This window comes from Bombus pascuorum, chromosome 6, assembly GCF_905332965.1.
Source record: "Bombus pascuorum chromosome 6, iyBomPasc1.1, whole genome shotgun sequence".
NCBI classification, from domain to species: Eukaryota; Metazoa; Arthropoda; class Insecta; order Hymenoptera; family Apidae; genus Bombus; species Bombus pascuorum.
Window position 1 is genome coordinate 14,636,150 of NC_083493.1, and position 27,180 is coordinate 14,663,329.

General features: G+C 39.7%; 2 protein-coding genes across 24 annotated transcripts; both read right to left on the reverse strand.

Annotated features, from left to right (window-relative positions):
* Positions 1-134: 134 nt before the first annotated feature.
* On the reverse strand, positions 135-4,779 carry LOC132907944 (skin secretory protein xP2-like). Its single transcript, XM_060961398.1, has 6 exons — positions 4,705-4,779; positions 4,401-4,617; positions 3,358-3,669; positions 1,855-1,995; positions 1,475-1,555; positions 135-881 (listed from the first exon to the last, which is right to left on the reverse strand). The coding sequence occupies exons 1-6, from the start codon at positions 4,777-4,779 to the stop codon at positions 868-870; spliced, it is 840 nt and encodes a 279-aa protein (XP_060817381.1). The 3' UTR covers positions 135-867.
* Positions 4,780-6,151: 1,372 nt separating this feature from the next.
* On the reverse strand, positions 6,152-26,404 carry LOC132908088 (troponin I). Of its 23 annotated transcripts, none has more exons than XR_009658299.1 (10): positions 26,272-26,392; positions 23,681-23,724; positions 21,166-21,183; positions 20,654-20,782; positions 20,066-20,189; positions 19,472-19,572; positions 10,619-10,662; positions 10,354-10,495; positions 9,404-9,510; positions 6,152-6,782 (listed from the first exon to the last, which is right to left on the reverse strand). XR_009658299.1 is itself a non-coding variant. In XM_060961726.1 (10 exons), exons 2-10 carry the CDS (start codon positions 23,693-23,695, stop codon positions 6,717-6,719), a joined length of 657 nt encoding a protein of 218 aa, XP_060817709.1. In that variant the 5' UTR covers positions 23,696-23,724; positions 26,272-26,404; the 3' UTR covers positions 6,152-6,716. The 23 variants fall into 23 exon arrangements, 22 of the variants coding, with proteins under 22 accessions (XP_060817709.1, XP_060817711.1, XP_060817708.1 ...); XM_060961726.1 differs by lacking the exons at positions 9,404-9,510; positions 19,472-19,572 and adding exons at positions 7,575-7,592; positions 18,011-18,111 and having other exon boundaries at positions 26,272-26,404; XM_060961728.1 differs by lacking the exons at positions 9,404-9,510; positions 19,472-19,572 and adding exons at positions 7,575-7,592; positions 16,838-16,938 and having other exon boundaries at positions 26,272-26,403.
* Between the last annotated feature and the right edge of the window lie 776 nt (positions 26,405-27,180).

Consider the following 27,180-nt stretch of genomic DNA (forward strand, 5'->3'; position numbering starts at 1 on the left):
AATCAGAGCTTGCAGTCTTTGAGTATTAATTAAAGGTGACGTGGCTGGAATCGTACGGCTTAATGAAATTACTGGAAGTAATGAAAACTCAAATTAATTTGAGAAGGGTATTTATAAAGTGATAAGATTCCAGATGCTGGTCGCAGAAAAAAAAAGCTTTTTATTACGAAATCCAATCATTTCGTGCAAGGAAGCGTTGATAACGTCTGCATATACGATAGAACGCGTCGTAAATTATTTACATAAAAATTGTTGTGGTAGCGTATAACTACGTGTTTATTTCGTGTTATGTCTCGTTCGATTTCAGTCGATAGAAAAATCCGTATGACGGCTGACGAACGCTTATGATCATACGAATACAACAAAGCCTTCTTTAGAACAACAACACGGCTTATAATTTCCTCCTATGATTAGGTAAAACAAGCGGAAAAATTGCTCAGGCACCCCGTCATGATTCTCGATTTACTTTGAACAACAAGGTGTCGCAAAATCCACGAAGGAACGAAGGAAAACACGTCAACGACAAACGTCTCTTTTTCTATCTCCCCCCACCCCCCATTTATATGTATGTATCTTCTTTCGCTTCGTTTCGCTCGCATTTCTCGAGATACGCAATAACGTATGCCATGACGTTGAAGCTGACGCGTGTGCGGGACGAAAACAATGGTTACGATAACGATGATGATGACGGTGATGACAACGATGACAAGCAACGCATGAACCATAACGACGAGTATGATACGACTCGACGTATCTGTATATCCGTACTCTATGCTTATCCGTGTACGTTTTATGCAAATTCTGACGATGTGACGAGTGGAAATCAAACAGCGAGGTGACCCTTCGTCCGTTTCAACTTCGACAAAGTTACGATGCCGGTGCTGTAAATAAAATAAAAATAAGATTATTTTTGTAGGAAAGGGAAATTACATTCACCTGCGTTAGCTCCTCCCGCGAGTTCGGGAGGGTTTGGTTTAAAAAAAGTTTATATTAATCTAATTTTTTAGTCTTTTTAGCTAATCGTTATTTTTTGTAAGAGGAGCTTGCTCGTCCCTTCTCATTTTCGTCGAAGTTTCGACTATTCGTAGCAAAAGTTCTATTCGTTATTATTATTTTATTATGATCTACTGATGCTAATGAATCGATTACTGTTACTATTGTTTTATCACTTTCCATTGAACAAAAGTTACAGAAACTTCGAGAGCAGAAGTATAATTAAACGGTAGAAGTTAATGCTCTCCTCGAAGTGCGGTCGTCGTGAAACGTACGGTAAAGATGCGAAAGCTTGGTCGTTAGAAAGTTAACGAGTGTCGGTTCTAGTTCTCGTCGATGAATGTCACCGTGAGCAACGGTGGTACACCTGGTACGCGATCGATGGTACTATTAGTTGACTATCTCTGTAAACGTTACTTGTGACTGATGACTAGATTTTTAGTCCTCTACTAGAACCACAAATTTTTACAGCTTAACATACCGTACGTGATGAACTTCGAACCAGTTATCGGGCGATTGGGAGTGACGTTCATTGTAACTTTCAAAAGTAAAACTACCTTAGCTAGAAAATTAAGTTGAAAAGAAAACAACGTTAAGAAAATTAACGATAACGGGAGAAGAGAAAAAAAAAAGAGAAAGAAGAAGAAGAATAATGAACGGTCGAAATGAGCACGTTGCCTTTCCATTTCTTTTGAGAACGACGTGGAATACGTTTCGTGAGTGAAAAGAGCAAAGATTAATTAAAAAATGGAAAGCGGAAGTAGCCCAGTTTCTCTATGATAAATGGCGAGAACAGATGATTAATCCTGCAATGAACAATACGTAATCGTATCGGCTAGAGTAATAAAAGAAGTAGATTACCTTCAGCGGGCGCGGGTGCCGGCGCAGCCTCTGCTGGGGGTGCAGCTGGAGCTGGCGCTCCCTCCGCAGGTGCAGCACCTTCGGCTGGTGGGGCTGCTGGTGCTGGTGCTGCTGGGGTTCCTTCCGCTGGCGCAGGTGCACCTTCAAAAATTCACGTTAGTTTCTTACCAAGTTTTTGTTACAGACACTTAGGATTAATGAAATTGGCCCTTCGACAAGATGTAACAAGAAGATAGGAAACTCAGGTTGCCAGATTTATAAAATAATAGGGTACATATCTTTGTATCCTTAGGATTCCCTGGATTTCTGATATTGGATAGAAAAAAGTATATAATTACAACTTTTTCTATGAAATAAATATTGATAATTACGTTATGTACATAGACTTTTAAGATATCATAACTTTAAGATATGATAACTTTTAAGGTATGGCATAGTAAAACATCGACTATCAGATAACTGATTAATCACACGGTCGATTATGAGCATCGATCAACAAAAAAGATTTGGGGTTGGTTCTTCGTAAGAAAAATTGGCAAACAAGGACACAGACTCAAAACAATCGTTACCTCTGTGTTGAAAGATTTCTATTTAATATTAACGTTTATAAAATGATTCAAACAACAAAAAGTATAAGGAGAAGGGATGGAGACGTGCAGAAAACAAAGACCATATGCAAAAATAGGACAATCAAAATATATCAATCGGTACAAGTGCATTCTAACAATAAAACCGCCAGAATATCTAAGGAAGGAAGAAAAAGGGCAAAAGTTAATAGCACGAGCGAGACGCGGAAATTTGTAAAATTGCAACAGATAGTAGGAAGAGGAGAAAGGAAGAAGTTGTGATCTATGCGGGAATAGATTCCTCAACCACGAATATTTAACAATGAACTGCAGTGGAAACTGAAAAAGATGTCAGGTTGGAAGACGTAATCAGCGGAAGACAAGATAGGAGGATTATGGAACGTTCCGAGAAGCTGCAAAAGAAAAGAAAAGAAGAAGACAAGGTACAAGCAAACCAGAAAGAGTTTTAATAAGTGGGAAGGGATGTAATAGGTAGGACAATTATTAATCAGAATAGGTCGGAGTGTGAATGGAAGAGAGAGAGAGAGAGAGAGAGAGAGAGAGAGAGAGAGAGAGAGAGAGAGAATGGACAAATAGATTTATAAGTATAGGTATTCGTGAACCAAGTCCAATTCCTGATTGTGGTACATATATGAAATGGTTCAAAATAATATGCTGTCATATGAAAACAAAGTTATTCGATTGTATCATCGGAATAAACCGATATAACGTGTGACATGATTAGCTCGAATTATGAAGCTCCTACTGTACTGATTGTAGAGCTCGAGTCTCTTCGCAGTTAGTTTAAACGGTTAATCACCATCGTATCGACTGAAAATACGACTTTGCAATGACAAGCGAGGAGTTAGATTGAAAGAAAGCTAATGTCACAGGATCGTTTGCAAATGAGTCGTTGTAAATGCTATGGCAAGATCACCTTCTGCCGGTGGTGCCGCAGGCGCGCCTTCCGCGGGTGGCGCACCTTCCGCTGGTGGAGCACCTTCCGCTGGCGGTGCTCCTTCCGCTGGTGGTGCTCCTTCTGCTGGTGGTGCAGGAGCTGCACCCTCAGCAGGAGGTGCACCCTCGGCAGGAGGTGCACCCTCGGCAGGAGGTGCACCTTCAGCAGGAGGTGCGGCCGGCGCGCCTTCCGCTGGTGGCGGCGCTGTTCCATCCGCAGGAGCAGCTGGTGGTGCTACACCTTCCGCTGGTGGTGCCGCGCCTTCTGCAGGTGCAGCCGCCGGTGCACCTTCTGAACAAGTACATGCACCTCGCGTTACTAACACTACTCTAATCTAAGATGGAATGGACAGACTGTGACAAAGTGCGACTTGTCCTCTGGAATTTCTTTCGCCGTTGATGGAGCACCTTGCTCGCATCGTTATCATGAAAGACGAAAACACATGGAGATTATAAAAGATAATAAATGATATTGATAAAAGACTTTTGGACTTTCAGATCCTTCAGAGATGTTGCGGAAGACCGCAAGCGAGAAGTTTGATAAATCACGTTCTTTTGTTTTTACAGGACAGCAATTGAAAAAGTCAGTATATTATCGATTGATCTCGTTTTGACAGCAGAACTAAGCGCTGCGTGTCTTCAATAAAGTAAAAATCTAATTAAAATAATTCAAGCGGTATGGTACAAATGAAAAATATGAAAAATAGATTCTCTTAACATGAATCGATTGTTTTTTTTTTTTTTTTAGAAAATTTTGTAGATTTATCATGTTGTATCTAAATCGCTTATATCTTTAATTTTACTATCTAAAGAACCCTGACAATGTAAAGAATTATTTCCTTTTTAATCATGTTCCATCTGCTGAAATAGTCCTTTTTAATTATAAAGTAACATCAAACTGAGCGAATCAAGAAAAATGGATTTGCCATACTTCTCCCATTTAGTCCAAAAATTATTATACTAATATGTTATACTGCTAGATACAATAATTACTGTAGATTACGTGACACGCAGTTTACTGACCTGCTGGAGGTGCTGGCGCTCCTTCCGCAGGTGGAGCACCTTCCGCTGGCGGAGCTCCCTCAGCAGGAGGTGCTGGTGATGGCGCTGGCGGTTCTGGCGATGGCGTTGGAGCTGCTTCTGGCGGTGGAGGTGCAGGTGTTGGTGATGGTGTTGGCTCCGGCTGTGGTGAAGGTGTTGGTGCAGGTTCCGGTGTCGGTTCTGGAGGTGGAGCTTCCTCCTAGGCAAGAATACCCTATAGAACTATTTGACTACTAAAATTTGTATCACATACGTATAAGAACAGCATACAAAATAATTAGTATACTTGGTATGCGAACCATCTCTTCAATGGAACATTGCTTACGTTTTGCAGTTGTTTATAACTTCGTTTCAAATGCATGTGATTCAAACGTTAAATAATACCGTAGAGAAATCATAAAAACCGTAACAACGTTTATCTTGCACAAGTAGTAGAAGGCAGTGCAATTTAATTCAGCAAGACCTGTAGCACGCGGTCAGGATAAAATTACATTTCCATCCTCGTGGCACGTCGACGACACACACGCATTAAATTACGCGATTTACGGTCACCGTGCACATTTCGCAAATGTAGTCGCATTAAAGCGTCGTTTATAGATACATCATTTGTACGGGCGAACGATAATAATGCTTTATGTAACGCTCAAGAGCTTGCGACGTGGAGCCATCCTCTCCCGTGGCTATTCGATAGCGTAAATCAATGATCATTTACGATAACGAATATTGTCAAGATAATTAAACAATGGCGCCGTAACGATAAACGTTGCTAGGTAATTTCAATGCGCGTCCGTCGAATGAGTTCCGTGTGCACATCGTGACTGCTCGCGTCCCTTGCATATATAATTCTGGTCGCGTGTTCGTCTGAAAACCTGGATGTAGAATTTAAGCGAGAAATTGGCTGACGAACTATGGTAACGATCGAGGTACTGTAAACAGCGTTATTTTTCGAAACGCGACGAATCGCAAAGTAATAACGAACATGCTGTTCGCGAATGCTATGTTTAAACGTAAACAATGTACAGATCGTAGCGAACATTATATTGAAGCTTTACAAATACAATAGCGAATCGTATTTAAGCGTGAATGTACGTGTTGAACCTACCGTGCATGTACCTTCATTGAAAATTAAATTTTGTTAATTTACTTTTTCATTCTCTATTGTTTTTTTTTTTTTTTGTGAAACACATAAACAAAGATTGGTTAGAAAAATTAATTAAAAGGTGTCAAGAAATTTTTTAAATAACACGGGAGCTTAACGCGAACGTTCGATTTCTTAAAGCATCGTCGATATTTATAAGACGTGGCGTAAAATTTCCCGGTAGAATGTGCACGCCTCACTGTGCGCTCTGCCATTCTATACGCCTCGTTGATTCTTTGACAGGTTTACAGTCTTGCCAAAGAGCGAACGCTGGAACGCGGCAAAAATTTGATTTCTCGCGCTAAAGCTAATGATCGCGTTCTAATTGAGCCATTGGCGGAATTAACAGCATTATTTAAATGCTGGATCTTAATATTCACTTCGATGCGACACGAATGCAATTAAGATTCTTCTAACGTTGAATTTAATCAAAGGCCGACAGTTTTAAATACACTCGACACGGTACTCATCTATATGTAAATTCGTTGTCCTAGTTTAAAACCGGCGTCTTCGATCTTACAACATAAAACATAAATGATTATACAGGAAGAACAAAGGGATCGTGGTGTGTAGGAGAATGAACACACAGGCGCAATGTATTTCATTGTCGTTAAATATTTTGCTTTACAATTAAAATCTTAATTAACGATTCCCTTTCTTTCTTGCTATTCCATTACGTTTCATTTCTCCCTTTATCCGGTTCACAGAGAATTACATCAACATGTACAGTAGGATTAGCATGTAAAAAAAAGAACATTGACAGACGGAAACGTAAACGGTACAGGGTTTCTGTTTCTTTTAAAAAAATATACATATACATATCTTGTAGACGAAGAGAAAGATAAAAACTGGTCAGTCACAAAATTCTGTACTATGGATTAGAACTCGGACACGAAAGATATTCGATGGATTCTCGATAATACATCGAGGAATCATCGTAGACGAAACATATAGACAACGTGTTTTCTCTTTTGCGTGCATTTCGGGAGTTTTCTTTCTTAGACGTTAAGTTAATCGAGACGATGACGAAAACAGAAAAAGAAAAATAAAGACAGAATAATAGAAGCAATAACGAGGAGGTTTGTTGCGTCGAGTTATGTTATCGGATGGATGGATGGACGATCCCTTCTCGAAAACGTCGAGAGCGCGTGTCAATAGCCTCATGCCTCCACCTCTTCTTCCTTTACCTTCTTTTCGTCGCCTTTCTTCGACCAGTCGGGTTTCTTCTGCAAAAGTTCAGAAAACACATGTGAGATGGTCGCAGTTTACGAGCATAACTCGGTCAAATTTGCACACGCTGGGTCCGGGGTTAGCGCCATGGGAAACTTTCGCAAAGCAGGGTAACAACACGTATGTGATACTTTTGCACGGAAAATTTCCTCTGGTGAGGAGCGAAAAATTCGACGCGATAAATTATTAACAACCGCTCGTGTATTTTCGTTACGACGCTTCTCGTACATACGTATGCGCTTACATCGTACACTCGTGGCTCGAAACTTGTTGAATTGAAAGTTTCGGCTGTTTAAAACAAACATCGCCAATTGAATAATCTCCGATGCAAGTTGCGACGACCTGTGACCTTCTCTCTTTATCGTCATCCAAAAAGCCGTGCAGTGTGTTAGTGAAAAGGAGGCGAGAGAAGAGTCCGTGTGAAAAAGATTAAAAAGAAAAAAGAAAAAAAAGGTTCATCGAGGTTTCCTAGAAAACATCGAAATACTTTCGCCGAGCTGGTCGTTTGCAACGATAAAAACTCGTAGCGAAAAATACGGAAAAAACTTGCTAAAAAGAAAAACGAAAAGAACGAAACGTCGAAGAAAAAATATAGAAATTCGATGAAACCAATTATCGCGTTTTTGTATCGTTAAAGGGGCCCAAGCTTTCTCAATCTAATCCTAGAGTTTCTTCTGCTTCGTTCCTTCACACCATCCCTGTAATCTATATCATATCTAATACACGCACTAACTGTATTCTCATACTAGAAGCATGCCGATCTACGAGTTGATCGTTTAAAGCTTTACCTTATCTTTTGACGCGTTCTGCGAACATAATGCAAGAGCAACATCATTAGTCAACAGATAAGACATGGACAATTATTAGAGCGTACATACTAATTAATAACTTAACGATTAACGGGTCGCTCGTGATTCATTCGGTCGATCCAAGTCCTTGTTTCATTTCCAAGTCGCTCCTTTCGATCGTAGAGAATGAATCACGTTCGATAACAATGGCATGATCGAACCGTGCGTCGAAAATCGCAAATGCTATTTTATCGCCACTCTACACGTCCGGATATTTTTAATACGAATGGTGACTTATTTTAGAATTGTATCGTTTGTATCGGGCCGTAAATAATAGACGATCGATGCACGGATCGAAAGAAAGATTCAGACGGGACAACAATCCTACACATGTACAGCCTGGAAGCATGGCAGCCGAATAATGGCGGTAAAGGCAAGCTGCAAAAGAGCTTATTGCATGTTGGAAAGAATTTTAATTGAAAGTGATGCGCGCGACGCTTTCGCGGCTGGCCATCGTTTTACTTTGTTTTCTGTACGTTTTGCGTAGCACGCGGATAATTGTTTCCTAAACGAAGGTACTTTTGCATGAAGGAGCCTGGCGCGAATAACGAGATCAAACAGAAGATAAACGAAATGGATGCAGACAGAGTCGATGAATGAATAATTAAAGAAGGTGATAGAGAAAGGAAGGAAGAAAGAAAGAACAGGCACTTGTGAGTAAAGCGCTTCTGCGATTACGTACGAAACGAAGAAGAAAGTCTGTAAGTCTTAAATATTAACTTTGTAAGCCATTCTCACCTTTTTCTTTTCTTTTTTTTTTTTTTTTATTTTTACATCGCTTCTTTTTATTCTTTATTACATTTCTTTACTCTCTTTTCTTTTTTTTTATACCGCGTATTGGCTCTTTATTACGCAATTACCGACATTCTTTGTGAAATGGCATTAAAAGTAGGATAGAAGAAAGAAGAAAATAAAAAGTAGACGCGTTAAAAGCAAATTAGGTACGATCTCGCGAATAACCCACGGTATTGTCGTCGAACACACAAGACGGATAAAAGAAGAAAGATCAGTGGAGCTTAAAGAAAAAATTAGTGGAGCAGAACGAAACGATTCTCGATAACACTCGACCCATTCTTATCGGATATTCCGTAAAATCGTCGGGATCGCATTCATTCACTGCGTTTTATAGAGGAGGCGAACACATTTTCATATTCGCGCAAGATCGAGTCTCGTCGAGTATGGTTCCTTGTGCAAAAGAAGTGAATGAAAAAAATGTATCAGAAAATATGTCGCTGAATGAAACGAAAGAAAATATCGAGGGAAGAACGAGCTACGGTCGAACAGGGTGGAAAGATATAAGAAATGATCTTCGAGAAAAATTATTTGCCTATTTTTGACATGCACTTTCTTCGATCGTTTATTAACACAACATTCTTTGGCGTTCTATTATGTTTCTTTTTTTTCTCTCTCTCTTTTTTTTTGCTCTCGTTTGATGGCGCGCGCGAAAATTCGATTTCAAAAATAATAACTTTGGCTTACGACCTAATGCAATTCATACAACGAGGAACGGTTTATAGAGGTACAATAAAATCGAGAAAACAAAAAACGACCGGCGAAATGGAAGAGCGTTTACAAACGGTTCGATGGAAAGCGGTAAACAGGTCACGTTAATCAACGCGAAATAATATAATCGCGCAAGACGACGAAAACGTTTCCTTCAGCTATTTTTTTTTTTTTTTCTTCGCGGTTTTCCATTTCTGTTCGCGTCGTATTCACGCGGTTCGGTGTGTGCGTGTTGAAGCTCTTTTTCGATAATGTATTATTATTACTTGATTGCCTGTATACGCGTGTGATTGTTCTTTTTTTTCATGTTTTCTTTATGTTTTTTTTAAATCTACTTCTTCGTCTGCCACTCTGCCTTCTCGGACTTCTTGGGCTGTGGAGAACAACACAATTGCCTAGTCAACTATCGCTGCTACTGGGGGGATTTTACGTATACGAAAAAAAGGATCAAAAAGACGGCGTGCCTTTCAGGAGATCAACTGGTTTCATACCTGATACGTTAAATTCCATAAATTCGAATAATATGACCTTTTCGCAGTGTATTTACCACGAGAAAGACTCAGGCTCAAATCAAATACAGCTATCAGATATAGTAAATATTAATTATTATTATACGCATTCTCTGTGAAAATGTCGAACGCACGTATTTTTGTATTTATTTTATATATTTAGTTTCATTACATTGGCGAAAGATTAAAAAAAATCGCCATAGATACTGCAAACACGAATCACGGTGATTAAATCGTTTGATCTCTTTGAAAGGACGTCCGAACAGATAATCAAAATTCTACTGATACAAGGAAAAAAACCTGCCGATTGGGTTTTATGCACGGAAAGAAAACCAGAGCCACAAAAACTGTCTTTCTCATTGGCTGGAAAAAAATATGTATACAGACCTACCCGTCGTATGGGGAAAAAATTCAAAACGTCCGCGTTAAAAAAGACGAAAAAACCAGGACTTTTGTATCATAAATGGTTCGTAGAAATATAAGACTAACTTTTAAGTTTGATCTCGAATGAAAGGAATGTACAAAGGTTAAACGCATCTTCGTCGCGAAGTCTTATATTTCCGCGTACTTTAGCCGATAAACGAAACGCATAAATTGATGAAACGGAAGAATTCAAAATAGACCACCGACGGGCAGGGGAAAAACGTCTGCTTAAAAGTACACAGAATTTTACGACAATTTCCGTTGTCGAAAACGATCGTCCTTACCTCCTTGTCCTCTTCCTCGAGGGTGAATTCCTTCTTCTTAACCTGTTTAAGCTGGTTACGGAAGTTAAACTCGGCCGCCTTCTTCTGCAGTTTGGCGAACTTGTTTTCGTACTTGGAGACTTTCTTCAGCGTGGGTTTCATGCTAACGACATCAATGGAATATTATTAGCAAGTAAAACGTGGAATAAGTATTTATCGAACGATAAGAATAGTCCTATAAATTGGCAAAGAAAATGGTCGATCGAAGATGGAAATGGTTACTTACAATTTACCTCGAAGGTCGTTCACCTGGCTGTTCAAGTCCGCGATCTGTAGCGAGCAAACATCGTATTAGATTCACGTTTCATCCAAATCGGATAAAGATTATAATCATGCGAGCTTCTCATCGAAATTGTACCGCGGGACACTAGGAAATCGAAGAAACGATCCTCTTAGGCAACTTCCATTAGACCGAGAGAACATTTGTAAAAAGCTTCGAAAGTCGAATCGAGTAGACTCAAAGTGGATTATGCTCGAATCAATGATCATGTTCCCAAAGGGAGATCGTTTCTCCACGTTACTATAGAACGGGGCAGTTCGTGCTCACAGAAGGGACATTCATCCCCGTGGATGGTAATTACATTAAAAAAAAAAAAAAAGAAAGAAAAAGAAAAAAGAGAAGCATCGAGTGTTTCTTTTTAATCACAGTGAACACGATTTCAGTCGCAAAAAAAACACGCACACACACACACACACAACACTGCATAGAAACCATGGAAAGCTTCCACGAAACATTGGAGAAATAATCGAAATCGAGCAGCAACTGGTTAAGCGGACGAAAGAACGAGAACATAGTACTCGAGCAGAAATTAGCATGCGACCTGCGTGCCAGAAGCAGGCGGGATGGGGTTTGCATACACGGAGAGGTTTCGCAGCGGATACCGAGATATTCGGTTAGCGAGTCACTCGACGAATCGAGATTGACAGTAGATTGGTTTGCTGATTAACTGCAATGCCAGGTAACTGTGATAGGATTGGAATGATGGGTGAAGAAAAGGCTCATATAGTCGGAGAGCGGAGGAAAGATTGCATTGGAAAAGTATAGACGAGATTGTCGATGTACAAAGAGATGTAAAAATAAAAAGAAAGAAAGAAAAAAAGATAGAGACACGGTGAAAATAAAACACCAGCGAGTAGATTAAAGTTATACACGTGTAGCCTCCTCGATATACCCCGACGTACGGTGCAGAGAGTAACAGGCAAAGTCAAGCTATCGTTGGATGAAATTGAACGATTAAATTAAACGCTAGTCAGTCGTTGTTAACACGTTGCATCGACAATGCCACGATCAAAAGCCACGTTCTTCCGTTTACATTGAGCCGAAAACAAATACGGCTTTGATGGCTGTTGTTTAGGGGAAAACCGGTAAATTTATGTAGCTCAAAGCTTTATGTCGTGACACATTGACCGTGTACGTGATAGACATGGCAAACGATAAAAGATTGAACTGTACAGTGACAAATTTCATTCACTGCGATTTTGATTAAACGTCAACGGCATGTTCGCTACGGTGAAACGAAATGCATAACGCAAATTAAATAATGTATTATATATATGTATGTATGTATGTATATATATATAATACGACTGTATGTATATCAATTAGTTGTTCTGCTCCTAGTAAATCGTTTCAACCAATATTATCTTACCATGAAGGTTTTCCCATCCGAAAAGCGGCCACTTTTTTTCTAAGGATCTTTCAAACAAATTGATTTTCTAGTGTCTTTGAATAGCTTCTGGTAAAACTTCCTCCGGAAGCCACTTGTCGGATTCTCCGCTCTCTCCCTGAGAGACGTTCGAGTCTTTCCTTTCTCGTTCCCTTTTACCTTTACGGTCGTCGATGAGAAGAAGAAGACGAAGCGAGTCGATCAAAGGGAGAGAGAGAGAGACAGACAGACAGACAGAAAGAGAAAAAGAGAGAGATGGAAGAAAGGACCGACGAATCACAGACAAAGTGAAACAAAGAGGAACGTAACACAAGGATCAAGGGTAGAAAGGATCAGCAATGATAGGATGTGAATTTCATTCTGGCCAATCAGGGGAGAACTGGTCACGATCAGCTCTTTATCCACAGAGGGTGAAGAGAAAAAAAGAAGTAAAAAGTCCACTACAATCTCTTTTCTGGACCGTAGGAATTCTGTTCCTCTCGCTGTTCGACAACCCTCTAATTCTTTAGATTCGACACGATTCTTATCTCATCGCAAACACGTTTCACATCTTACAAAATTAAACGATTATCAAACTACATAGTTTATTAATCGACGCATCGAAAGTATATCTATCGATTATTTAATAATATCTAGAAGGAAATATTTATATTTGAATAAATATTTTTACAGGAGGAACAGAGTTCCGCCAGAAAGGATCCGCTATTTACAGGCCCAATTGAACACCATGACAAGAGGACACTGACAGTCGGTGGTGCGTGCGAATCGGTGCAAAATCACTTTCGCTCGTTCCCATTTCGACATCGTAGACGCGTGTACGTGTTCGCTTTCACGTCTCTTCCACGGGACAACAGAGGGAGAACAAGAAGAAAAGAAAAGATCCGTATCGTTTCTTTTTATTGACATTCACAGACGAGAGGATTTAGAGGTGGCGGACTAATTTACACGGGACTGTTCAGACGAAAAGACAAGGGTAACAAATAAAAAAGAGAAAGAGGCTGGGCCGGAGAATTTTCACAGCATGGCACTTCGGTCTCGTGATCTCTCCACTCGGTCTCGAGACAGTCCACCTTCGTGAGAGTTAACAGTGGAATCAAGATAAAAATAAAAGCGTGGTAAAAGGAGGTAACATACAACCAGCGTTCGATTATCTACACTTTTTGGGGGAAAGAGAAATACGATATAATACACGAGTATTCCGTTCAAACATGTAATCAAAAAGTTCAAGGGGCAGAGTTGAAAACGAGGGTCGGCAAAAGTTTCAAAAGGCAGGTTTCCTTTTACATACCTACTCTTCTTTGCTTCAAATACGACATCGTGTTTCTTTTAAATGTCTTCCATGATTTTCCTTATACATATGTCAGCAGCGTCTCATACGTATGTACGGAATAATATCGATCATCGACGATTATGACCATATTTCGTTGATTTTTTCTAGCCAGACGAGAAACAATTGCTCGAATAATATTGCGGAGCGTGTTAATTTTTTTTTTCTCTACTCGCGGGGAATATGAAGTGCCATACTTCCTTCGCGCGATGCGAACACACAAGTATAATACAAGTGTCCTCGCTTTTATTTACCGAGAAAACACAACTGCAGTTTTATTATAGAAATTGATCGATTTGTTCGCGATTGAATATCGCGATCGGCCGGAACGAAGTTAATAGAAAATCTACGATGCGTATTGGCGTTGGTGCAGCGTGAAGAATTGATCCATGCTGTTAATTTAGATATCAGCCGAGCCATAGAGAATTTGTGCGCACGTGTATTGAAAGAACGTTTGGAACTTTATGAAAAAAAAAAAAGAACAAAACGATTGAATAACGTGTGCCAGTTATTTCGGTTGCCGGCATCTATTGAGTTCTATTCTATTTCGTTTTCGAGTTATTGTTTAAAAATATTACACGCAGATATCGATAGACACCGATATGATTTAAAATACGGTGGAAAAATTTCTACGTTCCAATAATCGATTACTTTATTTATATACGCATATCATAAATAATTACAGAATGTCGTTAGTGGATATCGAAAGCCATGCGTGTTCAGAGTTAGGTAGATTTAAGAGAAAAAGCGGAGCCACTTTAATAAACATCCGGAAAATCAAGCTTGCAATTTACCAGAGGAGAAAAGTAACGGATAGCAACAAGAAGAGAGAAATAGATGGGAGACGTGAAAGGCGCGGAGAAATCAACAGAGAAAGACAGAGAGCGAGAAATAGAAAACACAATGGTAAAGCGAGCAGAGAGAAAACACGAAGAAGACGTGAAATGTACAGTAGTAGCCGATTAGCGGCGATAACGATACGATACGATTCTTTTTCAAACTTCCTCTATTCTTCCGCCTATTTACAATACTTTGTCCGTTTCGTCTGACTTTTCCGATTTTGCACCGTGCACCCACGCACGCACACGCGCACACACACGCGCGTAGTCTCACGCACACGTTTGAATCTCGCGTGACATTGAAAGGGGCCACTTTGACCCCTTCGAATTGTGTTCTTTTCCCTTGACTGTATATATGTACAATTTTTACAAAAAAAAATATATATATAAAGAGAGAGAGAGAGAAAGAGAGAGAGTGAAAGAGAAAAGAGGGAAAAAGAATTGGAATTGAAAAGAGAAATGAAGAAGAGTCGAGGATGATTGTTCTATCGTCGGGACATCGCGAACATCTCATTTCACGATTCTTTTTCTCAGCGAGAACGCGTTATGCGGTCGATACAAAACGCTTGCTGCGATCACGATCGCGACGAAACGATCGTTTGGCAAAATCGTCGGACCAGTCAGAGACGTGAGCTCGAGAACGAAATAAAGGGACGCAAGAGACGTTACACTCTCGCATCTACACATTGGGATCGACTTGACCCGACAAGCGTCTCCTCCATAAGCTTGCCCAGCCCTGATTCGATTCTCGCGAGAAGCTTTTATTTTATTTCCCTTGGCGAGTTAGTAGAAAGCTTAGAAAGCCTATGTCTGCGTTATACTTGTTAGAGAGACAGAAAGATAGAGAAACAGCGAGTGTAAATCAGACGGACGTATCTATACAGGTATAGATAATGTTTGTAAGAGAGATAAAATAGAGAGAAATAGAGAGAGAGAGAGAGAGAAAAGAGAAAGGCGGTGAAAAGAAGAGAGGAGGCGGGCGAATAAATCGACGAAATATCATCAAGAAAGAAAAAAAAAATTAAAATGGGGATGAAAAAAGAAAAAGAGCGATCGAGGATTAAAGGGCAAAAAATGTTTCAATTGCGGCACTTCATATCCACGCGAAAAAAGAAAACAATTCGGTAGATTGTTTCGTTCTATCCAGGAAACAACAGACGGATCGAAGAAAAGGGTAGGTAAATTACCGAGACAGGACTGACCAAGATTATACAGTACAGAATAAAATGGCCGTACGAGGCGTCATCGAAATTACAAAAGTAGAGCAAAATGCCGGAAGCGAAATCGTATTTCTTTGTTTTCACGTTCGTTTTTGTACTCGCGTTGACAAAAAATTAAAAAAAAAAAAAAAAAAAAAAAATGGAAAAAAAAGAAAAGAGCGAGAGAACGCAGTCGTTCCTTTTCATTGTTCGATTTCTGGTTGTTGAAAAGCCACTCAACGTGTTCTCCAAGAGAAACATCGTGAAAGAGAGAGAAAAAAGAACTCAAATAGAGACGTATGTATATGTACAGAAAGAGGGTGGAACAACGAGAGACAACGCGAAGAGAGACATTCAGAGAGGGGTTGCACAAAAGAAACGTGCGGCTGGCGGTTGCTCTCTTTCTCCTCGCATTGTTCACCGTTTGTTTTTTTCTTTTTTTTTTTTTTGCTGCTTTCTTTTATTTATCTCCTGTACCTCATAGTCCCTTTTCCGAACTTCACGCTCCAAATCCCACTTCTGACCCTCACAAAGGTAGACGCGGTCGTAATACATTTGGCAAATCTCCCTCAAATCGTCTACAAAGAACATGGAGTGTCTCTCAGATATCTTTCACTCACGTGATACGTTATTTTCACTAAATAGCCAGGAGGCAAGACGAGAGAAAGACAGACAGTTTTGCATTTGCGTTTCCAATTGTACATAGACGTATATGTTGAATTCAATTATCGCTTCTTTAGAATTTCTTTCTTTTTTTTTTTTTTTTTTAATTCTCGCTTACATCGAGACGACTAATCCTTTCGATTTTCAACTTTATTAGTTTCCAACTATTACTGAAAATGGTAAATACCGAGTTCTGAAACTGTCTCTCGTTCTACTCGTGCGATAATAAAAGTCGCGCGAAAACTGAATGCCTAATCGTGTTGGGTATTCGAACCCGGCGATGTTCTTGAGAAACTGACACGAACGTGACCTGCTCTGAAATCTCTCCTTCTTTCGTTCAAATGGAAATTGTCCGATCGACCTCCATCTGTATCGAAACATAGACGAGGTTACACTCCGGTTACGTACCCTCGAAATTTCAATTCAAAACGATCGAGGAATCCGATAAAAACTAACCGCATCGCGGCGAATACGCGCAATCGAATAAGAGCGTTCGATCGAGAATCTAAAAAGAGAACTCTTGGAATTTCTTTCGCAAAGAGAAAAGGGGGTGAAGGTATCAAGAGTGAAATTTCGAGGGTGCGTTGACCCGGAGAAATAAGTACGTGGGACGATCGACCAATCGCATTGTACGGTCGCAGACGTGGCAAAGTTAAATTAAATCAAAAACGAATCACGTGGGAGGCCAGATAAAAATAATCTGTGCAGGAGACTCGTTAGGTTTTCTTCAGGCGAGCCGATCGTATTTACCTCGAATTCTTTCAACCTAATTTGCCTCTCGAGGTCAAACTTATCGCCCTCGAGCGCGTATAGTCTGTTCCAATATGCCGAACAGATCGTCTGGAGCTCGGCTAAAAGAACAAAAGTTTCAGGATGGAGAGAAAAATGCAAAAAAAGGTAAGAAAAAAATGGGAAGATGGTTTCGACCATTCTTAATGACGCGATTAAAGTCTCTTGTGTTAGCGATATGTAAATTTTCGATTATAAAATGATGAAAGAGAAATAGAAAAGACAAGAAAATATACAAGAAGATTGCATCTTCTACGAGAGAAAATAATATAGCGAAATGTCTTCGTTGATACTGTTTTCGTTGAATTACACGACCGATAATATCTTACCATTGACGTTGTTTTCCTCGTCGTTTCTATCGAAATTTCACTATCGTTATACTACTGTATCATAGGTTTAAATCGCGGAGGGGATAAAGAATCAAGGGATATAAAAGTGAATGAGATTCTCGCGTTTTGAAAGCAAGAAGCACGAAGCTGACAACTGCGTGAACGTTAACCTGATACGAAAGAGAAGGAGTCGAAGGGAAAATGAAGGAAACGTATTTTCGGAGTAGTACTGGCGCCACAAGGTGGTCTAGTTGCCTACGCGCAAATAAACGAAAGAAAAAAGAAAGAAAATCGTTGTTCTACGTGAAATCGCTCAAGATAGGAGGACTAGGTATTCAGCATTATGATATTATTTAACATCTACTTGGCTGCGATTCTACGAATCACGCGTGCCTGCTGCTTTTGTTCTTTTTCTAATCATTACGTACGCTCTAGGAAGACGTTCTAAAACTAGTCAAAAGAAATGTTGCGAGTGCTACGTTAGAATTGGTGCAATTAGATGATTCAGCCTCGATGCCTAAGTTCAATTCGTCGTTAAAGGTAACAACAGCCGAAACTTCAATTTCGTTTAAGACAACAAAAACTGATTATTATGTTCAGCGATTGTGCTAGCAAAAATGTCCTTGCGTACTAATGAGAAAAAAAGATTCAGAACAAAAGGATAAGAGAAAAAAGAAAAAAGAAACACGATAGAAAAGAAGAACGGAAAGAAAAATATTCTGTTCTCTGCTTTGTTAATTGCAGCGTCATCTGTTTTGTTTTTTATCTTTTCTTTTTCTTTTTTGTATATCGAAAACTTTTCGACCTCGAAATCCTTCTTGGCGACTTCGTACTCAAGGTCGTACTTTTCCCCCTCGAGAGCGATGATCCTCTTATGATACTGGATCAGAATGGACTTCACGTTAGCTGTCAAAATTCCAAGTCACCTTGAAACATACTCCTCTGTTTTCTTCCAAGCAGTATGATCGATTTTAACCAGTAATGTATCTTTTGTTTTCTCTGTTATACTCTAAGCGTTTCATTGCTCCAATCGTATTATCGTATTATCGACGATTTAAAACAAACGAGCGCCCGATACATAACATTAAAACATAAAGTAGTTTATCGTGTCACGTTTGTCGCTTTGTTAACCGCTAAGGACAATGTGTCAAAGCAGGGACAAGTGTGGCGGTGAGTCTGGTATCAAAGCTGAAATTTGTCAACGACGTTACGAAGTGTCAGCGTTGCTTTCGAGTATGTCGACCAAATCGAGTGTCTCTTCGATTACAATCACGAGTGGAAAACACGATATAACTAGAAAATTGAAAAGGGAGTAGTGGCGTGAACATAGAAAGCAATGTGAAAACGATTAAATACGTCGGACGTAGAAATACACGCGGGAAAAAAGTGTCGAACAGAAGCACGCGTCTCTCGAAACCAAACGAGTTACCATTATTATATACCGTGAGTATAACTCCATCATACACGAATATAGCGTTTTCTGGCGACAACTTGTGAGAACACAATAAGTTAATACGTGAATAATCCACGATTGCTCAGCTTACTATGTATAAAATACGTCGAGGTAGCATTAAACGAAGAGCAAAGACGATAAAACGGTAGATAGATCGCGCGCACAAATAAATGCGAACAGAAAAAGTTGTGCGAGAAAGAGTAACAAAGATAAAGAAGTATAGAGACAGAGAAAATAGCCGTGTTATGAAAGTGAGAAAGATCAGAGATATAAATAAAACAATAAATATTATAGAAACACGGAGAGACGAAATGCGAAGCTCGCGACACTTGCTCGGATTACGCGAAACCGATCGCGATCAGAACGAATTACGTTTAGCAAAGAGTTCGACGAGTTTGTATATTTAAAAAGTTAAAACAAAGAAGAAAAAGAAACGGAGAATAATTTTTATACTCCTTCAAAAAAAAAAAAAAAAAAAAAAAAGAAGAAGAAGAAGAAAGAAAATAATCGAAATCAAAAAGATAAAAATAAAATAGAGAAAAGTGCATCGTCATTTAGACGATAAAAATACACTTTGCTTACTTATAAATAATCACAATGTTACGGTTGCGTAACACGACCGATCCACCAAGAGTTTTCGAGCACTTTGCCAAACGTATCCGAGGCTGTTCGTCATCGCAAGTGAACGCAACCGAGCAAGCGCGGCACATTACTCAAGTGCAACAACATTGAGCATCGTTACGGTGTCGTGAATGCCTCGTTATTTGCACGTATCGTAATGTTCTCGCAACTGATTCTCTTTCTCGTAAGTACCTCGTAGTCCTTCTTCTTCACAACATATTCGAGGTCGAATTTTTGATCCTCCAATGCTGTGATCCTATTGTGGTATTCACGCAGCACGCGCTTCACGGTTTCTGTGTGGATCAAGGTGAAAAAAGATCGGACAGAATTCATCATATTGAATTTGAAACAACACGAGGGAATATTCGAGATTCTCGCTGTTAAAGCGAACGTTTAAACAAATTAGCAGCGTCGCGACGTCGAAGTGTCCGGCTATAATTTATGCACGAACGTGGAAGAATCTTCGGGATGTAATTCGTGAGATTCGGCCAACTTCAAAATATCCTGTGTGCTCGAAAAACGAGCAGATGGCCTGCGAACAAGTGTGAGCAGGACGAACGAAAAAATTTCGGGCACGACAATCTGTCACAGTGAATCGAAATTGCTTCACCCGCGTGTATCTGTCGATGTCAGACAAAAATGAAATTTCTATAGACCTACGGTAAGGTGTTGTTCGATCTTCGACCCTGACCGAATTGTTAGCAGTCTAACCACGCGCCGATGAACCGAGAAAAACGCGGTTATAGTGTTATCGAGTAATACATTTTTGGAAAATTCTGAAAGTACCTTCGCTAGCGTCGTCCACGTTCTTCGGCTTTCCACAACGTTCCTCGATAATGCGCCTTCTCTCGGCTGCCTTTCTCTCTTGCTCCTTTTTCAATTCCTCCGCGGCTTTCTTTCGCAGCAACAGCTAAGGGCGCACAGACGAAAATACTTGTCAGAACATGATTCGATAAAAAGAATGGAATTTCGTTTGGAGAAAACTTGGAAAATTCTACAGATAAAAATTGATAGACGAGTCGTTATTAACTATAGGACAATGCTTTCGAAAGAAAACTACGTAAAAAGAGCAATTTCTTCAAATGGATTAGAAATTTCCGAAGAATGAATCTTTCGATAAAATAAATACGAAAATATATAAGAAATTTTACTCTTTCTTTCAGCAAGCAAAAAGGAATTTTTTAACGATAGAAAAATCACGATTGAGTCGAAAAATAACGGAAACAACGCAACAGAGTTAAATATAGGAAATAAAACTGGAAATATAAGATTAAAGCTAAATTGCATAAAAATACAATGGTCGTGAAATATTATCCGAGCATCGATTAAACGTTTATAATATAGTAGGATATTACCAGAGAATAGAAAGCTTACCCTAAGCTTCTTCTTCCTGTCAGGGGTCATGAAACCCTTCTTCGCCTTCTTGGCTTTGGAAGCCTCTTCAAGGCGGGCGCGGACCTCCGCCCTCTTTCGATCCGTCTCCGCCTGTTTCCTCTTCTTTTCCTACATTTTTTGTATTGTATGGACTCCCTTAAAATATCTTATCTGACAATAGCCCGAAGCAACGTTTAACGAAGCATCTCGAAAAAGTCTCTTATAAAGAAAAGATATTTAAAAATAATATAAACGAGTAAGATAATAAAAAAACCGTCGATCTTTAGAAAGGACAAAAAAGAAAGAAAAAAAAAAGAAAAGAAAAGAGATGTAAATGATATGGCAATTTTCGATACGGTTTGCAACGAGCCCTTAATACGAAAATTGTTAGAAAAATCATTCGATTATCTCGACAAGTTATTGAAAAAGTTTCGCGAACAGGGCCGTCCTTCTTTTCTTGACTTTAAGTTTCACCGATAGTTTCCCCTATAGTTTCCCCTTTTCTTACGTACATCCTCGAGACGTTTCCTCTGTAAAGGGAAATAAAAAAGCCATCGTGAGAAAAATCGTTCCCGTGGATTCCCTATGAGCGGAACACGAAGCATTCGAACGGATACAATAAAATCATAAAAGAATTTTCAAAGAGCAACGTGTTTCGAATTCCGCATTTTGAAAGAGCGCCAAGCGTTGAGAAAGCGATATCGTTCGCGTGATTTGCGATATAAAGTGCGCGGTATCGTTATATACGTCAGTCGACGATAGATCTCGATTAATTTATGCGTTTGATTCGTACACATTGGCATCAAGTACCATGCAATAGTTCGCGTATATTTTAACCGGTAAATATTGTCAAATTGAACGAAATGAGACATAACATTATGACATAACATTCAGTACATAATATACGAAGGATAGGCGCGATTAGCATGCAGCTGTCACACAAGGACGCTATACGTCACAGGACACAGAAATATTCTGTGTTTCATGCGATTATATTATCTACGTTACCTCAGCTTTCGGATTACTAGATGGCTCGTGCTTGGAGTTCTAGTCTACCGCTACGTAGTCATACTAACGACTATTCTTAATCGAATTAATAGAATAGTAACAAATGTTAGACATTTCTACAACGTGGAAAAGAACATTAAATGGCACGGAAGAATTACAGAGGCTGTATTTCTATTCCCTCTCCCCTTACCTAATATATTACTTTGATTTACATTTAGAACGAACTTCTGCCAAGATTTATGTCGCCGAAACTCTGACAGAATTCCAGTATTTTCTTATCTTAGTAGCAATACCTTCCGTGCCAATTCGAATGCAAAATCGGGACGAGGACAGGAAAAGACAAGTTGTAAGGAAAAGTTGAAAAATACAAGTTACAGGAATATCGATGGTATATTTTTACAATCAACGGGAACAAGTCGCGATAGGGAAGAAAAGTTAGGAGGTGCTGTGAAATAACAGGAAAGGGATAGTTGATAGAACAAATAAGGTACACAAGGGAAGCACGACGCACGGTGGTAAATAAGGTTGAAATAGGGGCGAGAACCTGACGATAAATCAGAAGAAAAGTCCACCCCGTGTCGTTCGTAATATTTCCGGATCTATCCTTTATTCTTCGGGTCCCGATGAGATTTCATGTTCCCAAGGATACTACACGTACTTTTGGACAAGTGAAATAACCTATCAATTATTGATTGAAACTTTCGAATATTTTTCTTCTCGATTTCGCGGGAATATCGATAACGTTGGCTGAGAAAGAGGATTCAATCTGTTATATCCTCGAGAAGCTAAAATCGCGTTAAATTGATCGAAGACAATTTCTTCCACGGGGATAGACCGTGATATTACGAGAAATCCAACCCTTTTTCGCAAGAAGGAGCGGATCAGAAGGATATAGAAGAAACAGGGATAGAATGGAACGTCGGAGAAAGTTTCTAACGAAAGGAAAAATTAAACTCGTGCGGTCTCCTCGTTATTCCGTGAGACAGTGTGAACTAATGCCAAACTGTGTGGTTCGTTGTCGACCACTGCTCACATAGTTACGTCAACTTTCTACTGTCGAGAAAAAGTACATTTAACAGGACTCGGTCGGTTGAAGCCCCGGTTTTACCAAAACTACGTCGCTAACAAAAACCTCTGCTATCAATTATCGATAATAATTGATATTTAACTTTCAAGCAAACAAGTTACTTAAAAAAAAAAAATATTTAATCCACGAAAAAAAGATGCGAGAAAATGTTAAAAATTCTATTCTAAGGTAAAAAATCGTTCGCTCTTCGACGTTTTTGTAAAATGTAGCACAGACGGAGATGTGGTTTTTTTGGATATCAAAAAATGGACGTTAATTACGTTTTCGTTCGAACTAATGATCGTTCCGATGAGAAACAACTACAATATTTTTACAGGGATCTCACAAGCACAAAGCTCACAAGCAATGCGTACCTTTCAATGCCATTAACTTTACTGCAGGGTCCCAAGTAGACGGAAGATCCATCGTTCGCCATTTTCGTGTAAAGTCAAGAAACAGATGCAACCGGTAGCCGTAAGAAGAGAAACATAAAATAAAGAGAACATTTTAGAGATATTAAAGCCTGTGTATCCTCGTGAAAACGTCTTAGAACAAATAACGATACGAAGAAAATTTCGAATATTCGGAACTCGAAGCTTCGTGTTATTTTTGTGATTCGAAACCCAGGTAAATGATAATTTATATAAATAGCTCAGTAGAATATTCTGAATTTACGACACGAATATATTTTTATTTAACTAATATTCCATAATATTCCAATTAAGTTTGTACTTAAACTCATATTATAATGTGATTTTCCGAAGAGAGATTTGCTAAGCTTTTAATTCCTGACTACATCGATGCTTCTTTAAACAAAAAGTGAAAAGATAAGCGTTCCAAGTTTCGAAAGTTTCGACACTTTGCAAAGTTCCCGATTCGAGTTTCGCTAGTCTAAAAATCAAGTTTCCATCCGTCTCTGGTATAAATTAAATTTTCCAAGATACCCACCTAACCTCATCGTCCGCCATCGTGGTACCTGGCTGCTACACCTGTCTACCTAAAAATAAAGCGTGCAAGGTGTTGTTTCACGAATTCGTGGCAAAATAACGATAACGTCGCGTTACGTCAACGGTGTAAATACGATCGTTTCGACGACACGGATAACCGAACGAAATGCAAACATTACACGGGTTTAAATATAAACTGCGTGTAGAGAGCGGAGAAGAAGTGGGTTGAGGAGAAAATTTGCGAGCACGGAAAAAGGGGGGAGGGGAATCGAAGAAGATCTCCGAATGCGTCAGTGGATAAATTTTTCTTTCGTTGGCCGGTGATAGCCGTTCCTACAGATCGACGCGATAAATCCTACATTCTGAACGTAAATTTTGCCTCTCGCTGCACGATCAGCAACGGTATAGAATATCCGGGGCTCGAAAATAGACGCGGACCGTCCCCACTTTTCGAGCCGTGCGTCGCCGAGACGTCGCTACGTCGACGATCCAAATTTGGATGCAACGACCCGGTAGATCGCACGTCTCCTCGAGACTCCAACTCGATCCGATGGCGAAAACGGGAAGGCAAATCGAACTGGAGAAAACGAGAAACACCGTGGAATCGTTCTCGTAGAAACGTTATCTTCTCCGCTATGGAAATTGTTTCGTTAAAACTGAAATTGAATGTAAAACAAAATGTTATCCTAGTAGACGAAACTCGTATAGATGAAATAAAAGAAGAAAAAAAAAAGAGAAAGCGAAAATACTGAATTAAAGATCGTCGATATTATAGGAGATATTATAAAATCCAAGTATATTCACATACGAATATTAGGGTACATCTAATCATTTTTCTTCCTTGTAATATTGAAACAAGAAAATGTAAACGTGAAAAATAATACGATGAGAATGATGAAACGTTAGAGAAGACTTCGTTGATAAATGAGAATACGAAAGCTCAAAGTAATTCATTTTCTTGGCAAACATCTTACGTGCCGACGTGGTCGCGAAGGTAGTGAATCAGAAATAATGTTTGAAAATAGATATCAAATTTATTGCACGCTTGAATTGTATAACCTGGTCGTGTGCAACAGTAACCGTGCTCAAAATGTCAGTTGTCCTCATGTAGCAACGATATCTTACTCCTTGAATGTAGAATGTACTCTTTGTCAAATATTTCTTCTTTCTTCAGCTAGAAAATCTACATTTTAATAATTAAAGTGTCCTTTGATAATCGATCTTTTCTTTTTTCGGGCGGTATATATATCAAAAACTATGAAAAATAACGAAAAATCATCAATTCACAGAATTTTCATTCTATCACTGGCAATTGCTTTATATGTATAATGGACGATCGTCCTCGCTAAGTATAGATTCCCTCTCGTTCGAACCATTCCAAGACACGTCCCACCGAGACTTCAATGTGTGTCTCGTCTCCGATGTCAAAGAAGATCCCGGCACCGTAAAAATAGAAAACACGCAGAAGTCTACCTCGGATGATCCACGATAGCGAGACCATCCTCTATCAACGAGAATCGCGTGCTCGTTTTTTTTTTTTCCTCTCGAAAAATCCAGCATCCTAGCGAGACATCGTGAAGGAGACAAGCCATCGCCGTTCTTTTTCTCGCATGAAATTGAAAAACGTGGAGGAAAATTCACGAGAGACAGAAACGAAGTCGGAAGATTCGCAAGCTTTTTTTCTTGCAACAGGCGAATGATAAATGGCGATGACATGGACGCGTCTGAAGTTATATTGGTCAAGAGGATATTGGTAACCGTGACGAATACTGGTACAAGGCTGTTTACGTAGATCCGCGCGGATTCACGTAGCAACCGAAACGATAATGGAACCAGCGACTTCTACTTCGAGCATATTCATCGAAGAGTTATGAAATATACAGGAAACTGAGTAATTTAATCATTTGAAATGTCGTATAGGAAGTTTCATTGTTTTTCCTATCCTGAGGAGGCTTATAGGCGATTCGAATATAAGTTCGAAGAAATTAAGGAACACTGGTACGGATCTGCAAGATTTCCAATAAAAAGAAATCGTTCAACTTCTCGAAAGTATGAAATGTATAAGAAATGAAATAATTTGATTATTTGAAATACGAAATACGAAAGGTTTAATTATTTTTCCGATCCCGAGGAAATTTTAAACGGTTCAAATATAAATTCAAAGACATAGAGATCGAGACTAAGAGACACTGGTATAGATCTCCAAGATTCACAATTTCGTCGAAAGGAAAAAAGAAACGTTCACCTCCTCGCGAAAAGGAGAGATTAGACGAATCGAGAGTACGAAGTCTCGGTTCCTGTCACTGGAAGATCACAGACGTCTCACTCGAGGCCGGTTACCGCGGGGAACGTCACAATCGCTGGAGACGAGTCGAAACGTCGGGCAACACTCGTGACCTTGAAAATAGTCTCTCTGTTAAGCACACCTCTCACTGACACTCGATACTCGACGAAACGAGAAGCGACCTCGCAGAGGTGGTCGGTTCGAAGAAGGAAAATCCTTCGCGTGGTCAGCCACGAATCCTGAAGTGAATCACGAGGATCGTGCGACGACGCGTTCCAGGCGGCTCCCGGCCGAACATGACGGTTGAGCTTACCTTGAGAAGAACTTTAGCTGGCTACGACTGGCCAACCGGACCTTAGGCAGCTGACTGTGCGATCGTGAATCCCTAGTCGACGTCGTGAACCTCCATCGTAGGCTGTTCACGTGGTAGTAGCCGACCAATGACGACTCGCCATTGGTCGCACAAGCATTTTTAGGCGAGAGCTATGCCCGCTGTGCTTGCTGCCAAAAATAATCGGAAACTGAAAACGGAGCCGAGCCTGCTTCGTCGTTCGTTCAGCTGCACGTTCGATCTACCGCTTGTCTTCCAATACGCTTGATTAAGTATGTTAATCTAGCTGTTACGAGTGTCGAGAAGAAGGCCGCTTTCCTTCATTCCTTTTCATATCGTTAATGAAGGTCGATCGATCAGACAGACTATTTCTAGTTAATTGACACAGTTCTCGTACGTAAAAAAACAGCACTTAAGCTTGTTGTCTCGCGCAGAGACAACATCTACTTAATTAGAAGCACGAAAATTGCCGTAGGTGTAGTTATTTGAGGACTTTTGTATTACAATAGAGTATCGCATTAGGAAAAGATTATATATGTGAACACGAAGAAAGCTTCGTATCCGAAATTTATTTATAGGAAATAAAACTGAAAGATGGTTGCGTAGCATACGTCGAAGCTTGGTTTCTGTAAAGAATGATGATCAATCGACTGATCGAAAGATCGAAAGATGGAATAAAGATCGTAGTGGGAATTTAACAGCTGCGGCTGATCGTTCGAGTAGCTCGACACACGTCGAGACGGAACGAAGATATTATTAACGGATTGTTCTGGATTTTGGGTGTGCCAGCTGTTTGGCACTAAACGCGGTAACGCTGACGGAAACATCGTCGCATAAACGTAACACTTATGACTGCAACTAATATTATTTCTTCTCCGACTTTTAATGGGG